The 23,306-nt window shown below is 37.5% G+C and overlaps 3 protein-coding genes across 7 annotated transcripts in view; 1 reads left to right on the forward strand and 2 right to left on the reverse strand.

Moving 5' to 3' along the window:
• Positions 1-2,210, reverse strand: part of col9a1a (collagen, type IX, alpha 1a) — a 28,757-nt gene extending 26,547 nt beyond the window's left edge. For both annotated transcript variants that reach the window (XM_088074993.1, XM_088074994.1), the window contains exons 1-2: positions 2,032-2,210; positions 1,050-1,124 (exon numbers count right to left, since the gene is read on the reverse strand). In XM_088074993.1, coding sequence (XP_087931119.1) covers positions 1,050-1,124; positions 2,032-2,106 — 150 coding nt within the window. In that variant the 5' untranslated portion in view covers positions 2,107-2,210. The remainder of the gene's footprint in view (positions 1-1,049; positions 1,125-2,031) is intronic.
• Positions 2,211-3,256: 1,046 nt separating this feature from the next.
• hyls1 (HYLS1 centriolar and ciliogenesis associated) lies at positions 3,257-18,034 on the forward strand. Of its 4 annotated transcripts, none has more exons than XM_088074998.1 (12): positions 3,257-3,422; positions 5,253-5,390; positions 5,618-5,740; positions 5,904-5,971; positions 6,788-7,017; positions 8,346-8,401; positions 13,092-13,258; positions 13,350-13,395; positions 13,484-13,538; positions 13,695-13,776; positions 14,406-14,432; positions 17,423-18,034. In XM_088074998.1, exons 2-12 carry the CDS (start codon positions 5,291-5,293, stop codon positions 17,555-17,557), a joined length of 1,089 nt encoding a protein of 362 aa, XP_087931124.1. In that variant the 5' UTR covers positions 3,257-3,422; positions 5,253-5,290; the 3' UTR covers positions 17,558-18,034. The 4 variants fall into 4 exon arrangements, with proteins under 4 accessions (XP_087931124.1, XP_087931125.1, XP_087931123.1 ...); XM_088074999.1 differs by having other exon boundaries at positions 6,806-7,017; XM_088074997.1 differs by lacking the exons at positions 3,257-3,422; positions 5,253-5,390; positions 5,618-5,740; ... (2 more) ...; positions 8,346-8,401; positions 17,423-18,034 and adding exons at positions 8,929-11,024; positions 14,551-16,652.
• The window catches only part of mrpl4 (mitochondrial ribosomal protein L4), a 40,455-nt gene continuing 34,723 nt past the window's right edge, over positions 17,575-23,306 (reverse strand). Inside the window, exon 9 of the mRNA XM_088075000.1 lies at positions 17,575-17,854. Coding sequence (XP_087931126.1) covers positions 17,709-17,854 — 146 coding nt within the window. The 3' untranslated portion in view covers positions 17,575-17,708. The remainder of the gene's footprint in view (positions 17,855-23,306) is intronic.

Below are 23,306 nucleotides of genomic sequence, written 5' to 3' on the forward strand. Positions count from 1 at the left end.
AACCAAAGCCAAAAAAAGAACAAATTTCCGCATAAAAATCCCCCCAAATGCAGCAAATTCAGTGTTTGATGCTTAAGGTTTCCTGTGTGAGGACCCCCACAAATACCACTTTTCATATGTCCCCCAACGTGTCCCAATGTTGAGACAAATCCTGCGTCCTTTGCAGAGGGTGTTAGCTAGCTGGAGGCATGTACATTTGTATATTATTCTGGGAATTTGGGAGGGGTTTTTTTGCCTGGCATATGGTAAATTTACAATTTTATTATTGCCTTTTATCTATTATATTTTTTATTTTATTAATGAAAAGCACTATAAGTTGTACTTGCCATATGAACTTTGACTTAAAATTTAATTTAATTTAATTTAATTTTATTTAATTTTATTTAATTTTATTTAATTTTATTTAATTTTATTTTGTTTAATTTAATTTAATTTTACTGGTGGTGTGGTATTTTATCACCTGAATCTAGTATTTTTAGACTCAACAAATTTAGATTTTGACTTCTTTAAATGATCATTGATATTCCCACACAAAAATTAAACCCCTGGCAGTTTGAAGATGCTTTTGAAACATTATTTAAACCTCCATGTTTACAAAAATGTGCACAGAACACAGCTGAACAACTAACTTTTTATTTTTGGTTGGACTTTAACTCATAATGTTATTATTTTAAACTCCTGGCTGTGATCCAGGTGTTATAAATTTAGGAAAAACACTGAAATATAATATTGAATGAGGTTTTGAGGACATGTTTTCAGCCCACAGTGAAGCCCTGAATCTTTTAGTTTAAAAGTTAAAAATGACTTGTTGTTATAGCGGCTGTGTTTTGAGCAGCTCTTTGCTGCTCACACTTGTTAGTTGAATTAATCTGAGAGCTGAATGTGTTTTTGAGAGTGTAAATTCTTCGTATGCGGTCGGGATGAAGTCATGTGAGGAGATTTTTATTTCCAAGGACTTCATTGTCAAAACTCAGTCTCCGTTCACTGAGCTGATTAATTAGGACGCAGCAGCTCCGATCTGAAACTTTAGGACTGAAACAGCGACTCACATCAATGCCGTCCACTCCAGGCACGCCGGCTGCTCCGGGTGGCCCCTGGGGGCCTCTGGGACCGACCGGGCCCCTCTGTAAAACAAACAGGGGAAAAAATCATTTTTTTCTCACTGAAATTCATCTTTAAATATCATCGTGTGCTGCAGTGATGGAGGCGGAGGTGTGGAGGGCGGCTCACACAGAGTCTCATTGTTCGGTTGATGTGAGGGGAAAGGTCATGAAACTAAACCTGGTTTCCCATTATAGTCCCATTATACTGTCTGAGTAACTGCATGTGTTTGGATTACTGCTGCTGACTGGACCTTATTGGTGCCAGGTGTGCACAGTTTGGACCAATTTTTGATAAACTCTGTAAACAATATATATATTTTTGTGAAAATGCTGATTTTTAGAGCATACATGTATACATACTGCTGAAAAAAACACCATAAATGCACCCAATTTCAACAGTAAAATGCCCCTTACTGATTTTATAAATGTCTCATATAATAATAATGTGTAATACCAATAAATATTCTCAAACAACATCTAATTATAAAGCCACAAAATATTCAAAGTACATTTGAGTCCCTGAGAAATGGCAGAGGGATTAATTAAAATATATTCAAGTGTCAATGTATCTAACTACAGCAACACAAAGCATTTTCATTAGGACAACATGATGGAAAAATAGGGGAAAATAAGTATAATTTGGTAAAATAAAATCATTACTGATCAACACATATAAGCTTAAAGTGCCAGTAGGAATATAAAATATGTTACCACAACAGATTCAGCATAAAATCCAATAAAGTTAAGATACAAACTTACTTTTAAAGATCTGTCAGACACTTCTGATTCTTTATTTGTTAAATTTTTTAGATTCATAGGAAATAAAACACTATTGTGTATCATAAACCTTCTATAAATGCCTATAGGAGCTGGTACCTACAGGAATATTAGATGAGGGAAAGAGAAGAGAGAGCACCGATGTTCTCACCTGAGCCGAACAAATCAGCACGATTTGCAGTAAAATCACCAGCAGAGACTCTCGGTAGATCCTGGACAGAGCCATGGTCTTCCCACGGCCGAGGAAGACGCTAAAAGTCCCTTTTTCCCAGATTAGACGGGGTTTACGGACGGTCCACCTGTCAGCGTCCCCCCTGACTGAAACCCCAACTGCCTGCTGGAAGGGGAGGATGTTAGAGAGTCCTGATTATTCATGAGGAGCTCAGACTCTGCAGGAGGAGGAGGAGGAGGAGGAGGAGGAGGAGGAGTGTACTTACCTTTACTGTGAAAGTACAGTGAAAATTGGATGGAAAACTAAATAAGATTCTTATATCAGTGATTTTTTAGTAATCTTTAGGTTAATTTCAAGAATACTTCATGTTAAAACCCTTTAACACGTTTTTGGATAATTCATACAAAATACAAATCAATGAATAAATGATGATATATTGATTAACAAACCAGCAGTATATACTGTAACTAAAATAGGCCCCATGCTGGAAGAATGTGAGTTGCTTCTCTCTTGGCCATTAGTTGAAATATTTATTTACTTATTTTTTTTATATAAAATTATGAGTTTACAAAGGTATTTACACAAACATGTCTCTTTAAATCAGGGCTGAAGAGTATGCAAAAAACAATAAAAAAAAATATTTCTTTATTTTTGATGGTTATTGTAAATGGAGTGAGAATGGTATTTCTTGCCTTTTATTTTCATTTAAAAAATTAAAAAATAAAATTAAAAAAAAGATTTTTGCTGAGGTGTGTAACAAACAGAAAGTTTCCCAGATGTCTGGAATTTTATTTAGCACCACAGCACGCCACATTTAGGAGCTGCAAAATTCATGTACCCTTTATGATCACTAAATATAAACCACTAATATTACAAATATGAGTAAAATTGGCTATTCTGCATGATGGGTTGCCTACTTTTACTTTTATTAGGCGTACTTTAAGTATATTTTGATGATAATACTTTTGTACTTTAACTTAAATAAGATTTCGAATGCATGTTTTTTTTTTTAATTTGTATTGAGTATTTTTATAAGGTGGTAAGGCTACTTATACTAATTTTAATTTAGGCTCAGTAACTGATTTTTGATTTCTTCCTCTACTGCTGGTTTTTGTAGTACCAAACTGCACCTGCGGCCCTCCAGCCGAGAGGTGGCGCTGCGATCGAAAAAGCAAGCGCTGTTTTAGTACAACGAAGAAGAACCGGACCGGAAGTTTGACCAGGCGTCGTTTTCAAAGCTCGTTAACGGTTGTTGTCTTGGTGCTGCGCGTCTCTGTAAACAACAAAACAAGATCGCGACCTAATAACAAACTTCACCGAAAACGTTACCGTTATGGGAACATAATAACAGCGAGCCGACCGACGTTCAGGTGAGACTCAAACAAGCTGAACGTCTTTTATTCGTCAGCGATGTTCGTATTTACTGTGTTTGTTTGCTAACGGTTAGCCTAGCTTACGAAAGTTGTGCCGAACCTCCTTCAACAATCTGTCATTTTAGGATTTATCTCTTTGCTGTAACTATTAAACTGAAGTTAGTCACAAAACGTTTTGGCTTCTTTAAACCGAAATAGTTTGTTGGTTAATTCGGCTTGCATCGCACATTTAACCACCTTCATCCGGTTTAAAGGGCAGCTGGTAAAGGGTTAACAATAGTTCACAGTCTTGTATTATTAACTGTACATCTGGATCAAAGAATATTGCTGTGTGAGTTAATGACCTTTAGTTTGCGACATTTTTCAGCTTTGCATTGTAAACTGTGTTTTTTAAGGAGATATATTAATAAAGTTATTATAGTTTTTTATTATTATTTTAGTGAATGGAGTTTGTCTTAAAGCAAACGTGTTTTATGGTGCTGTTGAGTTGTAGTGTGAACACTGAGAGGTGTCTTTTATTATGTAATTTCAGGTAGACTATGGTATGTGTATATGTGTGTGTGTGTGTGTGTGTGTGTGTGTGTTATTGATTTGATTTATTCACAAATCTGAAAAAGCAGAATCCAAGACACAGCGTGCTAAAGTGAAAATACTCCCTCCCATAATGCTGTCAAGATGTTTACAGGTATTAAAACAATAGAAGACAAAATTACTGATGTAAAACCTAAACTCAAAAATACCTGCATCAAATCACTTCATAAAATAAAAGTAATTCATGCATTTAGTAAAAGTCAGTAATCTGTTGTCGCCTTAAAATATTTCTCTTCTTATTCTTAACCCTTAGGGACTGTTTGGCACATTTTACATGCTTTTTATTCTTTTTATGGATAATTTTGGCTGTGTTCATACATATGGAATACGTTTAGGCAAGATTGTGTAATGCTCCATTGAAACCCATTCAAACTGACATTTTTGATCCCACAGCCATCAGAGCAGAAAAACAGGACTTGTATTATTTCTGGGTGTCATTCTGGGCTTTTGACTCTGAATTTGTCATTTTGACTATTTTCCACCTGATGAGGTCATTTTGACCATATTTGGCATATGGAGGAAATACATGCTATTTCCACTAGGTGACCTGTCACAGTCAATGTAGCTGCTGATCACTGACATATCCCAGACTATAATATTCAAAAAATTTAATATAAATTACTAAATAAAAAAAATCTGCTTTGCATGTAGCATATTAAAAATAATTACATTTTTGTTTTTTTGATTTTTTTTTCATATAAAAATAGTGGCATCATGATGAAAAAACCTGGCATTTTAAGGGTTAAAATGATTGAAATTAATGAGTATTTGATATTTATGATTAAGACGGATGTTGGTTAAAAATAATTTCAATAAAAAATAGAAAATCAAACTAATTCTTGTAAAGGCTGGTTTTGAAAAGCGCAGTTCACCTCACCTTTCAATGGTTGTAATGTTTTGACTGATCGATTTACACAATCTATCTTTTATCATATTGATTTGATTTTTTTTTATGAATATACAAAACACACTGAATCCGAGGCATGCTGTGCTAAAGTGAGAATACTTTTTTTCCAACAAAGTCTTAAGATGGTAATAATATCTGACAAAATTACATCTGTAAAACCTAAAGTCAAAACTCCCTGCATCACATCACTGAAATACATTATAAAAGAGTAAAGAGCTTTAATAAATCAATTATAATAAGCTCACTACATCCTGTAGAAAGACTCTGGTTCTTCTTTATATCTGTTTTATGATGTTGTTTTATATATTTTATGTGTTTTTCCTCCTCAGGTTTTATGCTACCTCCTTGACCTGAAACTGAAAATATAATGGACAGTCTGGATTTCTCAGAGGAGGAAATTCAAGAACAGCTGGCGATCCTGGGCTACAAAAACATACCGAAACACAGGCTGCTGGAATTCAAGCAAGGTTAGACTCTTAAATGTGAATTAAACTAAATGTTTGTTGTGCTTCGATGTGAAGAAAATGAATATTGGTCAAAAAGCCATTGTCTGTTTTTTTTTGTTTTTAGTAAAAGCCTTTAAGAATGGCATCTAAAGGAAAAACTGAGATCATTAGAGGAAAAAAAAAGTCAATGTCTTCCGTGTTTTTACTCATCTTTAAAGACTGACGTAATTTTTGGTTTTTAATTTCAGATCTTGATGAACTGGTTCGACATGGAGAATGGGACAGTTTGGCCTCATCCACTCAGATAAACGCCGCCAAATCTCAGGCCGCCGCGTCTCAGCCGAGTCCTCCTGCCTACACCAAAGAGAAAGGTCCCGGCACTTATCCCACTGTGGCTTAGTAATAACCATAATGTCATTTTTTTAACACCAATACTTTTATAACACAACTAATGTCATCAGTCAAGTGTAAAATTTGAAGAGTTTTCATTAAAAGTTGTATATAAACTGTTGAATTCGATGTTTTACTCCACAGTCGGTCGGTGCTACTTTAAAGGTGACAGGTTTTTCTTACATGCTGGACAAGCGGATCCTGACAGACAGGTAAGTGTTAACCACAAATTACTCATATTGTTTTATTTTTGCTGGTGTTGGATATCCAAAAAAAAGCTTAAATAACTATAAACATCGGTGATAACAACATTCGGCTATCACCCACTGACAAACCCATTTGTAGAAACATCGTGCACCAGCAGAGATTTTCTTTGAATTTTGAACAAAAGAGCAGCTAAAAAGGTGATAATCACGACAGAGACCAGACTGCAGGTGAACAATTCAGAAATAAAGAAGAAGAAAAAAAACACAATTTAAAAATGTAGCATTTAATAAGAAATCATGTGAGAGTCTTGAATCTGATAATGCACGTTAGTTTTGGAAAGGTGCTGGACACATCAAAAAGGCCAAACTTAAAAAAATGTTTCAGTGATGTAAGTGTGCAGATTTTTTATTTATTCATTTAGTCTTATTATTATTTTTACAGTTTTTAAGTCTTCAGTCTTAAACATTTTATTGTCACATAAGATTTTTTTTTTAAATAAATGTTATTAATTTTGCACAGGTGCACAACAACAACAAAAGACAGCAAAACTAAACAAGAAAGAAATAGAGGGTTATGACCAAGATCAAGGCTCCATTGAACAATAATTCACATCATTCAGGATGTTTTAAGAATGAGATTTAAATTGAAAATACTAGTTGAAGATGAACCTTTAAAAAGCTCGGGATAAAACCCTTCTGTGGAGTTTGGTGCATCGTCAGTCAAGGAAGGAAATGTTTAGATAAAAACAGGATTTTGACGTCACACTTCTAACAGCGTGAACACATGTGATTAATTAATTGTATATATATAATTTAACCCAGGTGCTCACCTCCTGTCAGAACAGACACGTCGGACGGCAGCAGGGACCCTGCGACTCGTACGCTCAGCACTCGGTGGCTCTGAATCTCCGGCTGCCTCCCGGCGCTCCCGGCAGGCTGCAGGTGGAGCCGGATCCGGATCCTGGCGACGCTCTCCACCCGCCGCTCAGCGACAGCTACACGTCCACCCCCGACTCCCACAGGGGACGCTTCATCAAGAGAAAAGTCCTGAGGTAATTTAAATCAGCATAATCGCTGATGTCTTTAGCTGTTTTTACACCCCTGTTCATTTTTTAGTTTGCTCATCACGAAAAACTCTCACGCACAGCTCACGATCAAGAGTGAACTTTAATAACGTTTCAGTACTTTCTCGGACTTTCTTCAGATTATCTTATATTAGGGGTCAGAAACCTTTACTATCAAAAGAGCCATTTCTGGCCCAAAACAAAAAAAATCTGTCTGGAGCTGCAGGTAACAACACATGTAGTCAAACTAGCCTGTCGGTCTTATTAAAGGGTCTACATGAGCATTCATCAGTATGTTTTACCACTGTTTATTGTTTTTTGTTACATTAACTTTGCAGTGTTGGCGGTAAAAATTAAAAGATCTATCCATGCACTGTTATTATTATTATTATTATTATTCTCCATTTTCCTCTGAGTCTTCTCCTGTCTTGGATTTGGAATCCATAGCTAGTCAGGCTTTTTTGATCCAGGAAAAGGCACCAAAGCCACAGAAATATGATGCATAGTTTAGTTAATGAAATACATTTTGATATTCTGTGTGCAGGCTACATATTTTTGCAATTGAAAAATTGAATGAAAATCTTTAAAGAGAGAGGGGCTAAAGAGCCACATGTGCTCTAGAGCCTCAGGTTGCCCACCCGTGTTATTCCCAATAAAGGTCTTTGTACTGAAACCTTGTTGTTAAAGTTTACTCTTGATCACATGTGAGGCGGGAGTTTTTTGTTCTGCTCTCATTGGTCTTCTCCTGTGTACCTGTCTTTCTTTGTAAAGACAGCTGCTGTTAATCATTATTTTCATTGATTGATAATCCATCAGATTTTCAGATGAGTGTCTTTTGAATGTCGATAATAATGTTCAATGTCACCAAACGCAGAACCCAAATTAATGACAGAAGTTTTATGTTTTGACCAGCAATCAAAGAAATTCAAAGGTCTTTGGTTTCTAATGATTATAAAACTGTAGTTTTGCAAAATTGAAAATAATTTTTGTATTTTTTTTTGATAAAAACAGTGAATCATTGACCTAAGTTGTTGCTGATTCTGTGTTGATAAAATTTGAATAATATTTTCAGCAGCAAACAGAAACAGGAAATGTGTGTCACGCTGAATGAAGACAAAGATTTAAAGTGGATTTAAATTGAAAATTTAATTTTTCCAACAGCAGAAGATTTGACTGATAAAATGATTCGTCACATAAAAAATAGCATCTGTCATTTAAAAAAGGGAAAAGAAAAAGAGGAAAAATCCTTTGAGTTTTGTACATCCTTAAATTATCATCTTTTCTGGAAATTTAACGTATATTTTTCCCACCTACAGGAAACATAAAGGACAGTCTCTTGTCTGCGATGAATCGGTCTACAGTGAAGACTCAGGTATTTTTTTTTACTGTAATCTTCTGATCTTCTGTTTAAAGTGTTAATTATATAATAATAATAGTCTTTATTTAAAGATCACTTTTCAAAATGCAGGTTACAAACACAACTGGACCAGCATCAAATAGCTTTAACACTATTCCAGTAGTATAAATAAAAAGAAAAAGGCAATTAAAGTGAAATCAGGTAAAATCAAGTTAAACTTCCTGAAAAAATATATTTTAGGAGAAAATTTAGAAGATGATAGCGACTCAGTGTTCTAAAGTTAGATGTACCTAAAAAATCAACGTCATCAAAACAAATCACCAGTGAAGGTCATTTTAACTGTTATCTATTTTAAAGGAAAAAAACAAACAATGTTCAAATCACAACAACAAGCAAAACATTTACTTTAAAGTTCACTTTCGATCTTTATTGTCCCACGAAAAGAAGTTATTCATATAACAAACACAAACAAGCTGAATCCTGAGGCATCCGGGTTGTGGAGTTGTTTTCATTCTTCTGTAAAATATTTGAAATTAAATAGAAATCAAGTAAAAGAACTAAACAAAAAGCGGCAGAGCTGTAATCCCGTTGGCCACCGGCAGTTTGAGCTGTCTGAGCACGGAGAAGAGGCCCGGCAGGAGAAGAAGCTCCTGGATGTAATCCTCTTAGCTCCGTGGTTAAGCCCTCCGCCTCCACAGATCACACACCTCAGCAGGAGCGCAAGACGCCAACATGTACAAAATGTACGGCAGTCGGAGGGACGGGGACAGCGACGACGACAAGGACTCTCTCTACTCCTCTTTTTGGTCTGACGGAGAGCGTCAGGACGAGGAGGACGAGGAGGAGGAGGAAGTGAAGATCGAGCGAGTTATCGGCAAAGAAGACTCCAAACCTGCCGGCAAAACAGAGGACTCCTACCAGGAGGCTTCGGAGGACGAGGAGGTGGGGATTGAGCAAGTAATTGGTGAGGAAGACCTGGAAGCTTCAGAGGAGAAGAAAATTGAGCGAGTGATCGGTAAAGAGGAATCCAAACCTGTTCACGAGTCCGAAGACTCTTACGAGGAGGATTCAGAGGAGGAAGACCTCCGTGACGATTCAGAGGACTCTCACCAGGAGACTTCAGAGGAGGAGACCGAGCAAGACATCAGCAAAGAAGAGTCACAAACTGTTGACGAAGACAGTCCTGAAGACTCTAACCAGGATTCCTCAGAGGAGGAAGAGTCCACACATGTTGGCGATGCAGAGGACTCCAACACAGGAGCTTCAGAGGAGGAAGAGGAGCAGATTGAGCGAGTGATGGGCGAAAAAGAGTCAAAACCGGTTGGTGATTTTAAGGATTCTCACCAAAGAGCCTCAGAAGAGGAGGAAGTGGAGACTGAGCAAGTGAGCGGCGAGGAAGACTCTAAACCTGTTGCCGATTTCGAGGACTCCTACCATGAGTCTTCAGAGGAAGAAGAGGAGAACGACGAAGAAGACTCTAAATCAGTTGGCGATTCAGAGGACTCTTACCGTGAGTCTTCAGATGAGGAGGTGGATAATGGGGAAGAAGACTCAAGACCTGTTGGCGACTCTGAAGACTCTTCCCAGGAGGCTTCAGAGGAGGATAATGAGCGAGCGATTGGCGAGGAAGACTCCAAACCTGTTGGCAATTCTGAGGAGGCTTCAGAGGAGGAGGAGGACATTGAGCAAGTGATTGGCGAGGAAGGTCCTAAACCTGTTGGTGATGAAGAAAACTCTTCCAAGGAGGCTTTACAAGAGGAGGAGGAAGACTCCAAATCTGTTGGCAATGCAGAAAACTTTTCCCAGGAGGCATCAGAGGAGGAGGAAGAGGAAGACCATGACAAGGAAGACTCCAAACCTGTTGGCGACTCTGAGGACTCTGACCAGGAGGCTTCAGAGAAGGAAAAACCTGAACTGAACAACCAGGTCGACATCAGTGCGGAGAGTTTTGAACAAGAACGTCATGATGACGATGAAGAAAGCTGTACCAGCAGCTCTGAGAGTCCAGCTCCGAGTCTGATGACGTCCGGATACGGCACCTACAGACCGGAGGAGGCGGACTACAGAGACGACCACACCATAACGGAGTTTGATCAAGACAGTCGGGGAGATCTGTCCGAGCTGAGAGACGACGAAGAACAAGATGATCGATCGCTGTGCAGCTTTGGCGGGTTTGACATCGAAACCACAGAGCCGGACCTCAAAGAGACTCGTCTACAGAGCGCGTTAGGGGACGCCAAGCCTAGAAACAATCTGCATGTAGAGGTGGACATGAAACGAGAAGAAGATGATAAAGACAAGGAGACATTTGAAGTGTCCAAAAATGAGGTGACAAATGCAACATCTGAGGACCAAAATCACTTCGCTGTAGCTAAAGACAAACGGGATGGGACGCATTTGGAAGGACGGAGTGATGCTGCTGAAGGAGGAAAAGAATATGAAAGGCTTGACGAAGATGTGCAGCACTTTATCGAAGAGAATAAAGAGAAAGACGATGAGGACAAAGTCGAGTCGGAGGATCCAGACGAGTCTTCAAGCAACAAGGACATCAAGTTTATCGACTCCAAAGTGGATTTCAGCCAGATGACGTTCGAGCAGATGTGTGAGGAGTGGGAGGGAAACCTCAGGCGTAAACAGGGTAAATGGTTTCCGGTCGCTATGTTTACAACATCGGTGCTTTCTCAGGGCTCAACGAAAAAGATTACCCGATTGGCCGGGACAAGTAAAATGTCACATTCAGGATGTTTACATGCGCAGTTTAGTCGAGCAGCGGTTATAGCTCGATTAGGACATTTAAGTGGACCGCTGTCCTTGTCGCAGTATAAAAGCAGCGGAGGAGAATCGATTTACTGATGGAAGAATTAGATCTGCCCCCTTTCAGCTAGTTGCTATAAACCTATATTATTCATACAGTCTACGATAAAGACCAAATCACAGTCATAACTTCATTTACAATAACGCCAGGGTAAAAAACCGCTGCGTCACAAACATATAATCAAACGGCCCTCTGCAAACCCGTCATTCATTCGTTTTAAGCCACCTAAAAACACGATATAGGCTGCTCTGCCGCTGCCTCCATCGGCTGTTGTGGAAGCTAAAGAGGAGAAAATATTCAAATATAGAGTACAAGTAAACGATATTGATGTCTTTAAGTGGTTAAAATATTTTTTGCTGCGGCCACATCCAAAGCAGCACATTGCTAAGCATCCGTGCTGGTGATGTGGGACTGTGCTTTATTTATCAGAGGAGGGGGGTGGCCGGGGTGAGACTTTTTTATTTAAAATAAATATAAAATGCTACCTTTTCAAATTGTATGTCCCTCACCTAAGCTAAAATGTACTTACATTTTCCTTAATGCCCCCCCCCAAGTAAATAACAGTCCCTATCCCGACCACCGAGGGCCAGCTATATAATGACTGACAAGTTAAAGCAAAATAATACAGCTGCAAAAAAGCCAACAACACGACTTTAGTGCAAAACAGCCTTTAAAACCAGGACAATATATAACGTCACATCACAACATGGATATAATATCACTACGTTCGCCTGCCATAGTTACCTGTCAGAGGTCAGTGTGATTTTCTGTTGTCTCTCGTATTGTTGTTCTGTTGTACGAAGATGTCTCACGTTTTATTTTCTCAGACTTCAAACTTACATTTTAAGTCTGTTAGATTTATCAACTGAAGTATTTCAGGTCAGGGTGGTATTGAGTAAACTTTAAAGGTTACCAGCACAAAATTAGAAAAATAATCTTCTGAGATTAATTATCACAGTAAAATCAACAGTAACGCTGATTTAAGGTTAATATTACAGATACTAGAGCAAACTAAAAACTCTCATCAAAGCTCATCAAGTTTACTGGAAAAGTTTTTTATAAGACTGGATACGTTTTCTAATCTTTTAAACTGTTAAATCTCAGAAGTTGATCTTATTAGAAACCGAGTGCCTTGAAAAGGGAAAGTAAATAAAACTATAAAGTGTAATATATGTTTCTATCCATGTGTTTATGTCACTTAAAATGTAGCTACATTTACTTAATTTTGTGAAGTTGTAGTATTTTAAATAGTGTGTGAAAATACTTTGCTCTTTCTTAAGTGTTCAGCAGCTTCAGTAAACTAAGTTTGTTTTTCATTTAATCGTGATAAAGAGGATTTTGCCAATGATGACGTTAGAAGATCTGCACGTTCTGTTTTCTAAATATTTTTAAGAAAATACAAATATGAGTAGTTTGCAACCAGCAGAAAACAGATACATAGCACAGTATACTTGATTATTGTTATGTTTTCTTAAAACTTGTATCCACTTTATTGTGTAAAGCTGTTGCAACTTAAAAATGACGTTTAAATAAATCTTTCATACTTTAACCGGCTTCAATAAACCAAGTAAACATCAATTAAGATTTGTTGAATTTAATAACATTTTTCAAGGCAGTTTCCTGGATATTTTTACAAAAAAAAAATCAACTTCCAAACATACCTAAAATGAACTTTTCAGATTTAACAGTGTGATAGTGACGCTGAAGGAGGTTAAAAACAAACCCAGAGCTCTGACGAAGGTCTGACAGACATTTGAAAGAAATGAAATAAAAAAATGAATCTGGGCTTCCTGATGTTTCCAGCACTTTGCTAAAGTAAGTTATGTTAGTCTGTGAAAAACTCAGTAAAATCATAATAATTTAATTGCACGACATGTTGTTTCTTTGCAGACGCAGCGAGTTTACTGGAGGAGCGGCTGGCGGATCTTCGTTTGTCCTCGCCGACTCAACGCGACTTTGAGACTGAGAACGAGGACGTCTCCGGTCAGAGTGACGCCCAGAGCTCTGAGACGGAGGGAGTCTCCTACAGTGCCTTTGACTCCTACATGAGAGGCATGGTGGGTAATGTAGTTCCCCAGAACGTCTCCACAGTTTGTCTTAAAATAAATGTCTCGTAAAAAATAACTTACCTGTTTCATTTTTATACAGACGCGAACTCAAAGTGACGGTGACCTCAGACCCAAACCCAAATCCTGTAAGTCAACAGAAACCCAAAAAATGCACAAAATAATTAAATGACACAAAAGCGTTTTATAATTTCTCAAATTTTTGTGATGTTTCAGTCATCCGACCAGTGATGAGTCAGCAAACCTTAAAGAAGACGGACCCAGTGGCCAAGTAAGTTACAAACATGACACCTGGATAAAATATGCTCAAACTAACTGTTACCAACATGAAATTCAACCAGAACCACAACGCAGTTTTTTTGTTTTTCTCTTTATTTCTCTTCGTGTCGGGTCGATGGTTGACTGGTGGTTTTTCTCATCTTTGCAGGTATTTCCAGTATAAGCAGCTGTGGGAAATGTTTAAACTTCCAGGAGAGACGGACAGAAGGGCTCTCCGCGTGGAGATAAAGGTACGCAGATTATCTTTTATTAAGATTTTAAAAACCGTATAAACGTATGTAAAAGTATGAACTTTCAGGCTCCTCCGACAGCGTTCGCTGCAGAGATTTTCACGCTAAAATATTGTCCTCTGGGTTTTTAAAAAAATCCAGAAACTTCTCTGCTTTTATATGTGCAGTTATAGCCAGTGTTGCAGCACAGGATGTTAAAAACAATTGTTCATACATTTACTCAAGTACTGTATTTTATGGAAGCCTGAAGCAGCCGTTCATTCACACATTTTTTGTTGCCTCTTTTCCTGAGATAACGCAGTAATTTTCTCGAGAAAACGAAATTGCTTTCCCGAGATAACAACATAATTTGAGAATTAAGAACAGATTTGAGAATATGACGCATCCTGTAGATTAAACAACCCAACAGGATATAAAGAGTTAAAATGTAAACATCTATAACTGGAAAATGCTACACACACGTTAATGCAGAAGATATAATTTGGAAACACTGACTAACACTGATACTTGCATACTTTTACTTGCAGTGGAGTATTTTCCGTGTGGTATTAGTACTTCTACTTAAATAAAGCTTCTGAATACTTTTCTGTTGTACGTTTTGCTTAAACTCGTCCTGTTTTTGTTTTCAGGAACGACTTGCATACCAACCTCCTCCGGTAAAGTATTTCTTTTATATTTTCTGTGCTAAAATATATTTTCATTATATTATATTTTCATTTTCGTTTTTTTTAAACTTCATTTAAAAAATGACCAATAAATCTACCTTCTTTTCAGCCTCAAATATTCAAATTTATCTCACCACTATTGTTTTTGAATGCACCTTTAAAACCAGTAAAATAAGTGCATGTTTTCAGGCAGATCAGAGGACGATATTCTCAGTAATGCACTTAACTTTGTGAAAATAAATAAAAATGTATTTCACTTTTAAAAACGGCTAGAGAGCCAGTTGGTGTGCTTGCATTCTGTTTACACCGATGCCATATCTGACGGTCCAAAATGGAGCTTTCACAAAAAACGTAATTTTTGAAGTGGGTTGTGTGAGGTACTAAACCAGTCAGTGTGTTACATCCAGTAGATGGCAGCAAAAGTCTTTTAACCACCTAAAAAAACAGTCTGTGCGTTTGATTTGGAGCATTTTCACAGCTTTACTTTGCTGTCAGAGAGTGATTTCCAACATTAAATCACAATAATAATAATAATACAAACTTACTGGTGGAGGCAGCAGTAGCTCCTGCTTTCTGCGAGGTAAAATCGGGATTCAACAGATTTTCAGCCTGGCCGATTATCAGGGCCGATATTTGGCATTTTGCCGATTATATGCATCAGCGTTTTATTTTAACGATTGCTGGTAAAATAAATGAAAAAGTGTGTGTATTATTCTTAACTAACACCAGGGAAGGCAGTCTGCAATACATGTGTCAGTGTGGAAGCAACTTTTACCTTGTAGGGAGTTATTTTTATATATCCATTTTTCTGAATTTAAATTTTTACCGAACTTTATTTTTAAAAAAAGTTGTTGGAAACTTGCTGTTTATGATGTTGAAAGGTTCAATTTTGATTAAAAATTTGCTAAAGGCATTCAAACAGTTTTGTGTTGGAGTTTGTTAGATTCTAAATTTCAGCAGAAATATTTTCATTCATTTCATTTTTAAAGTAAATGCACATCGATTCCAAAAACGGGTTCAAAATCGGCTCTGAAACACCATTATGAACAATAACCCCTAACCAAAGCAATCGTTTTTATCAACGGAGTCGGGTGACTTTGACAAGAAACTGAAGCCGTTAACAGTTTCCCCGACAGGAAGGTAAAACAGTGAAAATACTGTAAATATAGCGCACATTCCAGCTGATATTGATGTTTTTAGTTGTCCAAGGGTCCGTTTACACGGTTGCAGGTCTTGCATCAAACGTCAAACGTTTGTTGGGGTGCGGCCTTTCGTTCGCTCGTCATCAGCATTTTGGAGGCTTGAAAATGCAAAGTTTTGAAAGCGTGTAAAAAGTAATTTTTTAAAAAAATGCCACCCCCATCTGTCGCTGTGTAAACTGGCTTTATAGCTAACGCGGAAGTCCGTTAGCCTTTTAGCACGTCCAGTTCCCTCGTCTAAAAGTCTCTGGGTTTTCTGAATGGGTTTTCGGTAAAATGCCTTAAATAAGGTCTGCGGTTAACAGGCTAAATATATTTAGATGTTTTGTTGTGCAACATAAAATACATCCGCCTAAACCCAATTTTTGTACTTTTAAGGTTTTACTCGTCCAAAAAAAGGTGGTAGCTAACAAGCGGCTAAATGGGACTTCAGTGTTTGTCGGAGACGTTAGACGTCATCACAGCGACACACAAACTCATTAAACCCACTTTTCTGCCTTTACAGCTTTACAGCATCAGTCCAACTTGTAGATTTATCTGTTTTTAATATTTTTCGATCGTGTTTTTACAGTGTTTGTAGTTGCGACGTTGACGCTTCAAAATGCACAAACGGGGTGTTCATCTGTGAAGATTATCACGCTGAACTAAACCTGTTCGCCACAGAGCTTATTCTCTGCAGATAATCGAAAATCGAAATCGAAAATCCCAGGAGGTTTTTAGGAGGAAACCAGTGCGATGCTAACTTCCTGGTTGGCCTACAAAATAACGTCATCCCTTCACGGGAGACGTCACGGCCGAACCTCGTGCAAATAACCGCGCTCGAGTAGGAGAAGAAAAATAACAAGAATGGCGGACTAACGAAATGTGTTTGTGCTGCTGAGTTTATTCATGTCAGTTGTCATGTGAGCGTTCACAATTGTTTACTTGCTTGTTTATACCACTGATGTATTATAAATCGGTTTATACTCGCCGCTCTGTAGAAAAAGATGCGTGCACACAGAAGCTACCGGCCCGGTGTCTGTGTATACGAGAATCGTTTCCACGATGTTATCATATAACTGCTGATTTTTTAAAAATTAAAATGCAAAGGAAACACTTCTCAATAATTCCCCTAATACTTTACACATGGAGGAAATCTGATATGAGATGTCAGGAAAACGGAGATTTAAACAGATTTGGCGACACTTCTTTAATTATACCACAGCACCGAGGAAACCTCGTAACACCTCACTGACTTTAACTTCCAGTTGAATATTTGTCTTCATGTACTTCATGTACTTTTCATACTGTATGAAGTACTTTGCTGTTTTTAGTAGGGCCGTTCTCATTCAAACGTGTCCCAAAATACACGCTGCTGCAGTGCTCCTGCCTCAAAACTACTGTAATCTCCTGTATGTAACAAACTGACTGTTTATCTTCTGAACCCCACTTCAAAAGACTGTAGCTGTCCTTTTAATGTGCAGCGGATCATACAGTATAGGTTATTGATGAATCTTGATCAAAAGTCCCTATTCTGTTTAAGAACTGCTAATAAAAGTTATGTCAGTAATATGGATATCATGTGATCAACTGTACTGAAACAAAAATCAGAGTTAAGAGAAAACTTTACAAGACAGAAGCATCAGTAAGCTGCCATCTGTCCCTCCAGCTTCACTCCACTTAGTTAAGCGTCAAAAATGTACTGTTGTGTTGCATTTTTAGCACTTAGCAGAAAGAAAAAAAAAGTTTAAAAATGGATCCACGTTGGTTTTGACGTAGCCTTTGTCTTGTTCTGTGTTGCAGCCCAAACCACGAAGAGTGTACGTGCCGAATACCTACATCGTGCCAACGGAGAAAAAACGCTCCGCCCTGCGCTGGGAAATTAGGAACGATTTAGCCAACGGACTCCTCCCACACAAATTCAGTTATCGATTTTAGGCCTTTTGTTCTCAACATGCCTTTTTAGATACTTTTAATACAAATTTGTATTTTCTTTTTTGACATTGGCATTATTTATTGAATTTTTTTGTTAAACATAATAAACAGATCAACGAAACATTGCAGTCAGTGAATATATTACAGGTCATTTCTATGGCAAGTCAGAGTACGGCAGTTTAAACGGGTACAGAGGCGTGTAGCGCTGGTCGTGCCAAAGCAGCTTGTCTTCCAGAAACTTGATGGTTCCCAGAGTGAGGACGACTGCCTCGTGTTTCAGCATGCTGTGGACGTTCAGACCTGAAAGATGAAAACAAGAAAATCGATTAATGACAGATTCTCATCGATTCTTCACAAGGTAAAAATCATACGACTCTTCATCTTCCAAAGACATAATTTGTTACATGATAGTACGTAACTTATCTTTAATGATCGTCCTTGAATCACTGTCTTTTTTTTAATAAATCTTTTGAATCAGAATCAGAATCAGAAATACTTTATTGATCCCCAAGGGGAAATTATCTAATTTTGACAAACTACGCTATGACAACTTTATGCCATTTTGGATGAAATACATACTTTGAAGTTTTTATGCAATTGTGGACAGACAAAAACAGCATGATATGGCACGTTGAAAAAATGACAGAAAAGGCAAGGCTATAGTAAAAATGTCATATGACACATCCCAAAAACAGATGAAAACACCTCAAAACAGCATTAAATAGCTTGTCGAGTCATGCCATAGCATAGTTTGTTGCAAAAATGAGCAAAAACACCAAAATGCTGCACGTTGAAAAAATGACTGAAAAAGCAAGGCTATAGTATGGAAAAATGTCAAAATATGACACGTCCCAAAAAAATCTGAAAACACCTCAAAACTACATTAAATAGCGTGCAGAGACACACCATAGCATAGTTTTTTGCAAAAATGTCCAAAAACACCATGATATAGAACGATGAAAAATTGAACGAAAAGGCAAGGCTATAGTATGGAAAAATGTCAAAATATGACACGTCCCAAAAACATCTGAAAACACCTGAAAACAGCATTAAATAGCGTGCCGAGTCACGCTATAGCATAGATGGTTGCAAAAACGACTAAAAACACCAAAATGCTGCACGTTGAAAAAATGACCAAAACGGCAAGGCTATAGTATGGAAAAATGTCAAAATATGACACATCCCAAAAACAGCTGAAAACACCTCAAAACAGCATTAAATAGCGTGCCGAGTCACGCTATAGCATAGATGGTTGCAAAAACGACTAAAAACACCAAAATGCTGCACGTTGAAAAAATGACCAAAACGGCAAGGCTATAGTATGGAAAAATGTCAAAATATGACACATCCCAAAAACAGCTGAAAACACCTCAAAACAGCATTAAATAGCGTGCAGAGAGACGCCATAGCATAGTTTGTTGCAAAAACGACCAAAAACACCAAAATGCTGCACGTTGAAAAAATGACCAAAAAGGCAAGGCCATAGTATGGCAAAATGTCAAAATATGACACGTCCCAAAAACAGCTGAAAACACCTCAAAACAGCATTAAATAGCGTGTCGACTCACGCCATAGCATACTTTTCTGCAAAAATGTCCAAAAACACCATGATATAGAACGTTGAAAAAATGAACGAAAAGGCAAGGCTATAGTATGGAAAAATGTCAAAATATGACACGTCCCAAAAACAGCTGAAAACACCTCAAAACAGCATTAAATAGCGTGCAGAGACACGCCATAGCATAGTTCATTGCAAAAACGACCAGAAACACCATGATATAGCATATTGAAAAAATGACCGAAAAGGCAAGGCTATAGTATGGCAAAATGTCAAAATATGACACGTCCCAAAAACAGCTGAAAACACCTCAAAACAGCATTAAGTAAAGCGTCAAGTCACGCTATAGCATAGTTTGTTGCAAAAACGACCAAAAACACCAAAATGCTGCATGTTGAAAAAATGACCAAAAAGGCAAGGCTATAGTATGGAAAAATGTCAAAATATGACACGTCCCAAAAACAGCTAAAAACACCTCAAAACAGCATTAAATAGCGTGCCGAGACACGCCATAGCATAGTTTGTTGCAAAAACGAGCAAAAACAACATGATATAGAACGTTGAAAAAATGACCGAAAAGGCAAGGCTATAGTATGGAAAAATGTCAAAATATGACACGTCCCAAAAACAGCTAAAAACACCTCAAAACAGCATTAAATAGCGTGCCGAGACACGCCATAGCATAGTTTTTTGCAAAAACGAGTAAAAACACCACGATATAGAATATTGAAAAAATGACCGAAACGGCAAGGCTATAGCATGGAAAAATGTCAAAATATGACACGTCCCAAAAACAGCTAAAAACACCTCAAAACAGCATTAAATAAAGCGTCAAGTCATGCTATAGCATAGTTTGTTGCAAAAACGACCAAAACCACCAAAATGCTGCATGTTGAAAAAATGACCGAAAAGGCAAGGCTATAGTATGGCAAAATGTCAAAATATGACACGTCCCAAAAACAGCTAAAAACACCTCAAAACAGCATTAAATAGCGTGCAGAGACACGCCACAGCATAGTTTGTTGCAAAAACGAGCAAAAACAACATGATATAGAACGTTGAAAAAATGACCGAAAAGGCAAGGCTATAGTATGGAAAAATGTCAAAATATGACACGTCCCAAAAACAGCTGAAAACACCTCAAAACAGCATTAAATAGCGTGCAGAGACACACCATAGCATAGTTTTTTTCAAAAATGTCCAAAAACACCATAATATAGAACGATGAAAAATTGAACGAAAAGGCAAGGCTATAGTATGGCAAAATGTCAAAATATGACACGTCCCAAAAACAGCTGAAAACGCCTCAAAACAGCATTAAATAGCGTGCCGAGACACACCATAGCATAATTTGTTGCAAAAACGACCAAAAACACCAAAATGCTGCACGTTGAAAAAATGACCGAAAAGGCAAGGCTATAGTATGGAAAAATGTCAAAATATGACACTTCCCAAAAAACAGCTAAAAACACCTCAAAACAGCATTAAATAACGTGCCGAGTCACGCCATAGCATAGTTTTTTGCAAAAATGTCCAAAAACACCATGATATGGCATATTGAAAAAATGACCGAAAAGGCAAGGCTATAGTATGGAAAAATGTCAAAATATGACACGTCCCAAAAACAGCTGAAAACGCCTCAAAACAGCATTAAATAGCGTGCCGAGACACGCCATAGCATAATTTGTTGCAAAAACGACCAAAAACACCAAAATGCTGCACGTTGAAAAAATGACTAAAACGGCAAGGCTATAGTATGGAAAAATGTCAAAATATGACACGTCCCAAAAACAGCTAAAAACACCTCAAAACAGCATTAAATAGCGTGCCGAGACACGCCATAGAATAGTTTGTTGCAAAAACGAGCAAAAACAACATGATATAGAACGTTAAAAAAATGACTGAAAAGGCAAGGCTATAGTATGGAAAAATGTCAAAATATGACACATCCCAAAAACAGCTAAAAACACCTCAAAACAGCATTAAATAGCGTGCCGAGACACGCCATAGCATAGTTTGTTGCAAAAACGAGCAAAAACATCAAAATGCTGCACGTTGAAAAAATGACCAAAAAGGCAAGGCTATAGTATGGAAAAATGTTAAAATATGACACATCCCAAAAACAGCTAAAAACACCTCAAAACAGCATTAAATAGTGTGCAGAGACACACCATAGCATAGTTTTTTGCAAAAACGAGCAAAAACAACATGATATAGAACGTTGAAAAAATGACCGAAAAGGCAAGGCTATAGTATGGAAAAATGTCAAAATATGACACGTCCCAAAAACAGCTAAAAACATCTCAAAACAGCATTAAATAGCGTGCCGAGACACGCCATAGCATAGTTTTTTGCAAAAATGTCCAAAAACACAATGATATAGAACGATGAAAAATTGAACGAAAAGGCAAGGCTATAGTATGGAAAAATGTCAAAATATGACACGTCCCAAAAAAATCTGAAAACACCTCAAAACAGCATTAAATAGCGTGCAGAGACACACCATAGCATAGTTTTTTGCAAAAATGTCCAAAAACACAATGATATAGAACGATGAAAAATTGAACGAAAAGGCAAGGCTATAGTATGGAAAAATGTCAAAACATGACACGTCCCAAAAACAGCTAAAAACACCTCAAAACAGCATTAAATAGCGTGCCGAGACACGCCATAGCATAGTTTGTTGCAAAAACGAGCAAAAACATCAAAATGCTGCACGTTGAAAAAATGACCAAAAAGGCAAGGCTATAGTATGGAAAAATGTCAAAATATGACACGTCCCAAAAACAGCTAAAAACACCTCAAAACAGCATTAAATAGCGTGCCGAGACACGCCATAGCATAGTTTGTTGCAAAAACGAGCAAAAACAACATGATATAGAACGTTGAAAAAATGACCGAAAAGGCAAGGCTATAGTATGGAAAAATGTCAAAACATGACACGTCCCAAAAACAGCTAAAAACACCTCAAAACAGCATTAAATAGCGTGCCGAGACACGCCATAGCATAGTTTGTTGCAAAAACGAGCAAAAACATCAAAATGCTGCACGTTGAAAAAATGACCAAAAAGGCAAGGCTATAGTATGGAAAAATGTCAAAATATGACACGTCCCAAAAACAGCTAAAAACACCTCAAAACAGCATTAAATAGCGTGCCGAGACACGCCATAGAATAGTTTGTTGCAAAAACGAGCAAAAACAACATGATATAGAACGTTAAAAAAATGACCGAAAAGGCAAGGCTATAGTATGGAAAAATGTCAAAATATGACACATCCCAAAAACAGCTAAAAACACCTCAAAACAGCATTAAATAGCGTGCCGAGACACGCCATAGCATAGTTTTTTGCAAAAATGTCCAAAAACACCATGATATAGAACGTTGAAAAAATGAGCGAAAAGGCAAGGCTATAGTATGGAAAAATGTCAAAATATGACACGTCCCAAAAACAGCTAAAAACACCTCAAAACAGCATTAAATAGCGTGCCGAGACACGCCATAGCATAGTTTGTTGCAAAAACGAGCAAAAACATCAAAATGCTGCACGTTGAAAAAATGACCAAAAAGGCAAGGCTATAGTATGGAAAAATGTCAAAATATGACACGTCCCAAAAACAGCTAAAAACACCTCAAAACAGCATTAAATAGCGTGCCGAGACACGCCATAGCATAGTTTGTTGCAAAAACGAGCAAAAACAACATGATATAGAACGTTGAAAAAATGACCGAAAAGGCAAGGCTATAGTATGGAAAAATGTCAAAATATGACACGTCCCAAAAACAGCTAAAAACACCTCAAAACAGCATTAAATAGCGTGCCGAGACACGCCATAGCATAGTTTGTTGCAAAAACGAGCAAAAACAACATGATATAGAACGTTGAAAAAATGACCGAAAAGGCAAGGCTATAGTATGGAAAAATGTCAAAATATGACACGTCCCAAAAACAGCTAAAAACACCTCAAAACAGCATTAAATAGCGTGCAGAGACACACCATAGCATAGTTTGTTGCAAAAACGAGCAAAAACATCAAAATGCTGCACGTTGAAAAAATGACCAAAAAGGCAAGGCTATAGTATGGAAAAATGTCAAAATATGACACGTCCCAAAAACAGCTAAAAACACGTCAAAACAGCATTAAATAGCGTGCGAGACACGCCATAGCATAGTTTGTTGCAAAACGAGCAAAAA

This window comes from Plectropomus leopardus, chromosome 3 (genome assembly GCF_026936395.1).
Source record: "Plectropomus leopardus strain MGB_pleo_1.0 chromosome 3, ASM2693639v1, whole genome shotgun sequence".
NCBI classification, from domain to species: Eukaryota; Metazoa; Chordata; class Actinopteri; order Perciformes; family Serranidae; genus Plectropomus; species Plectropomus leopardus.

Excerpts from the sequence above, each read along its gene's own strand:
- hyls1 (XM_088074996.1), top strand. The coding sequence starts at position 9,119 with ATGTACAAAATGTACGGCAGTCGGAGGGACGGGGACAGCGACGACGAC. Across the intron at positions 11,025-13,091 it reads AAACCTCAGGCGTAAACAGG|ACGCAGCGAGTTTACTGGAG; the intron begins GTAAATGGTTTC and ends GTTTCTTTGCAG. Across the intron at positions 14,433-17,422 it reads TTGCATACCAACCTCCTCCG|CCCAAACCACGAAGAGTGTA; the intron begins GTAAAGTATTTC and ends TCTGTGTTGCAG.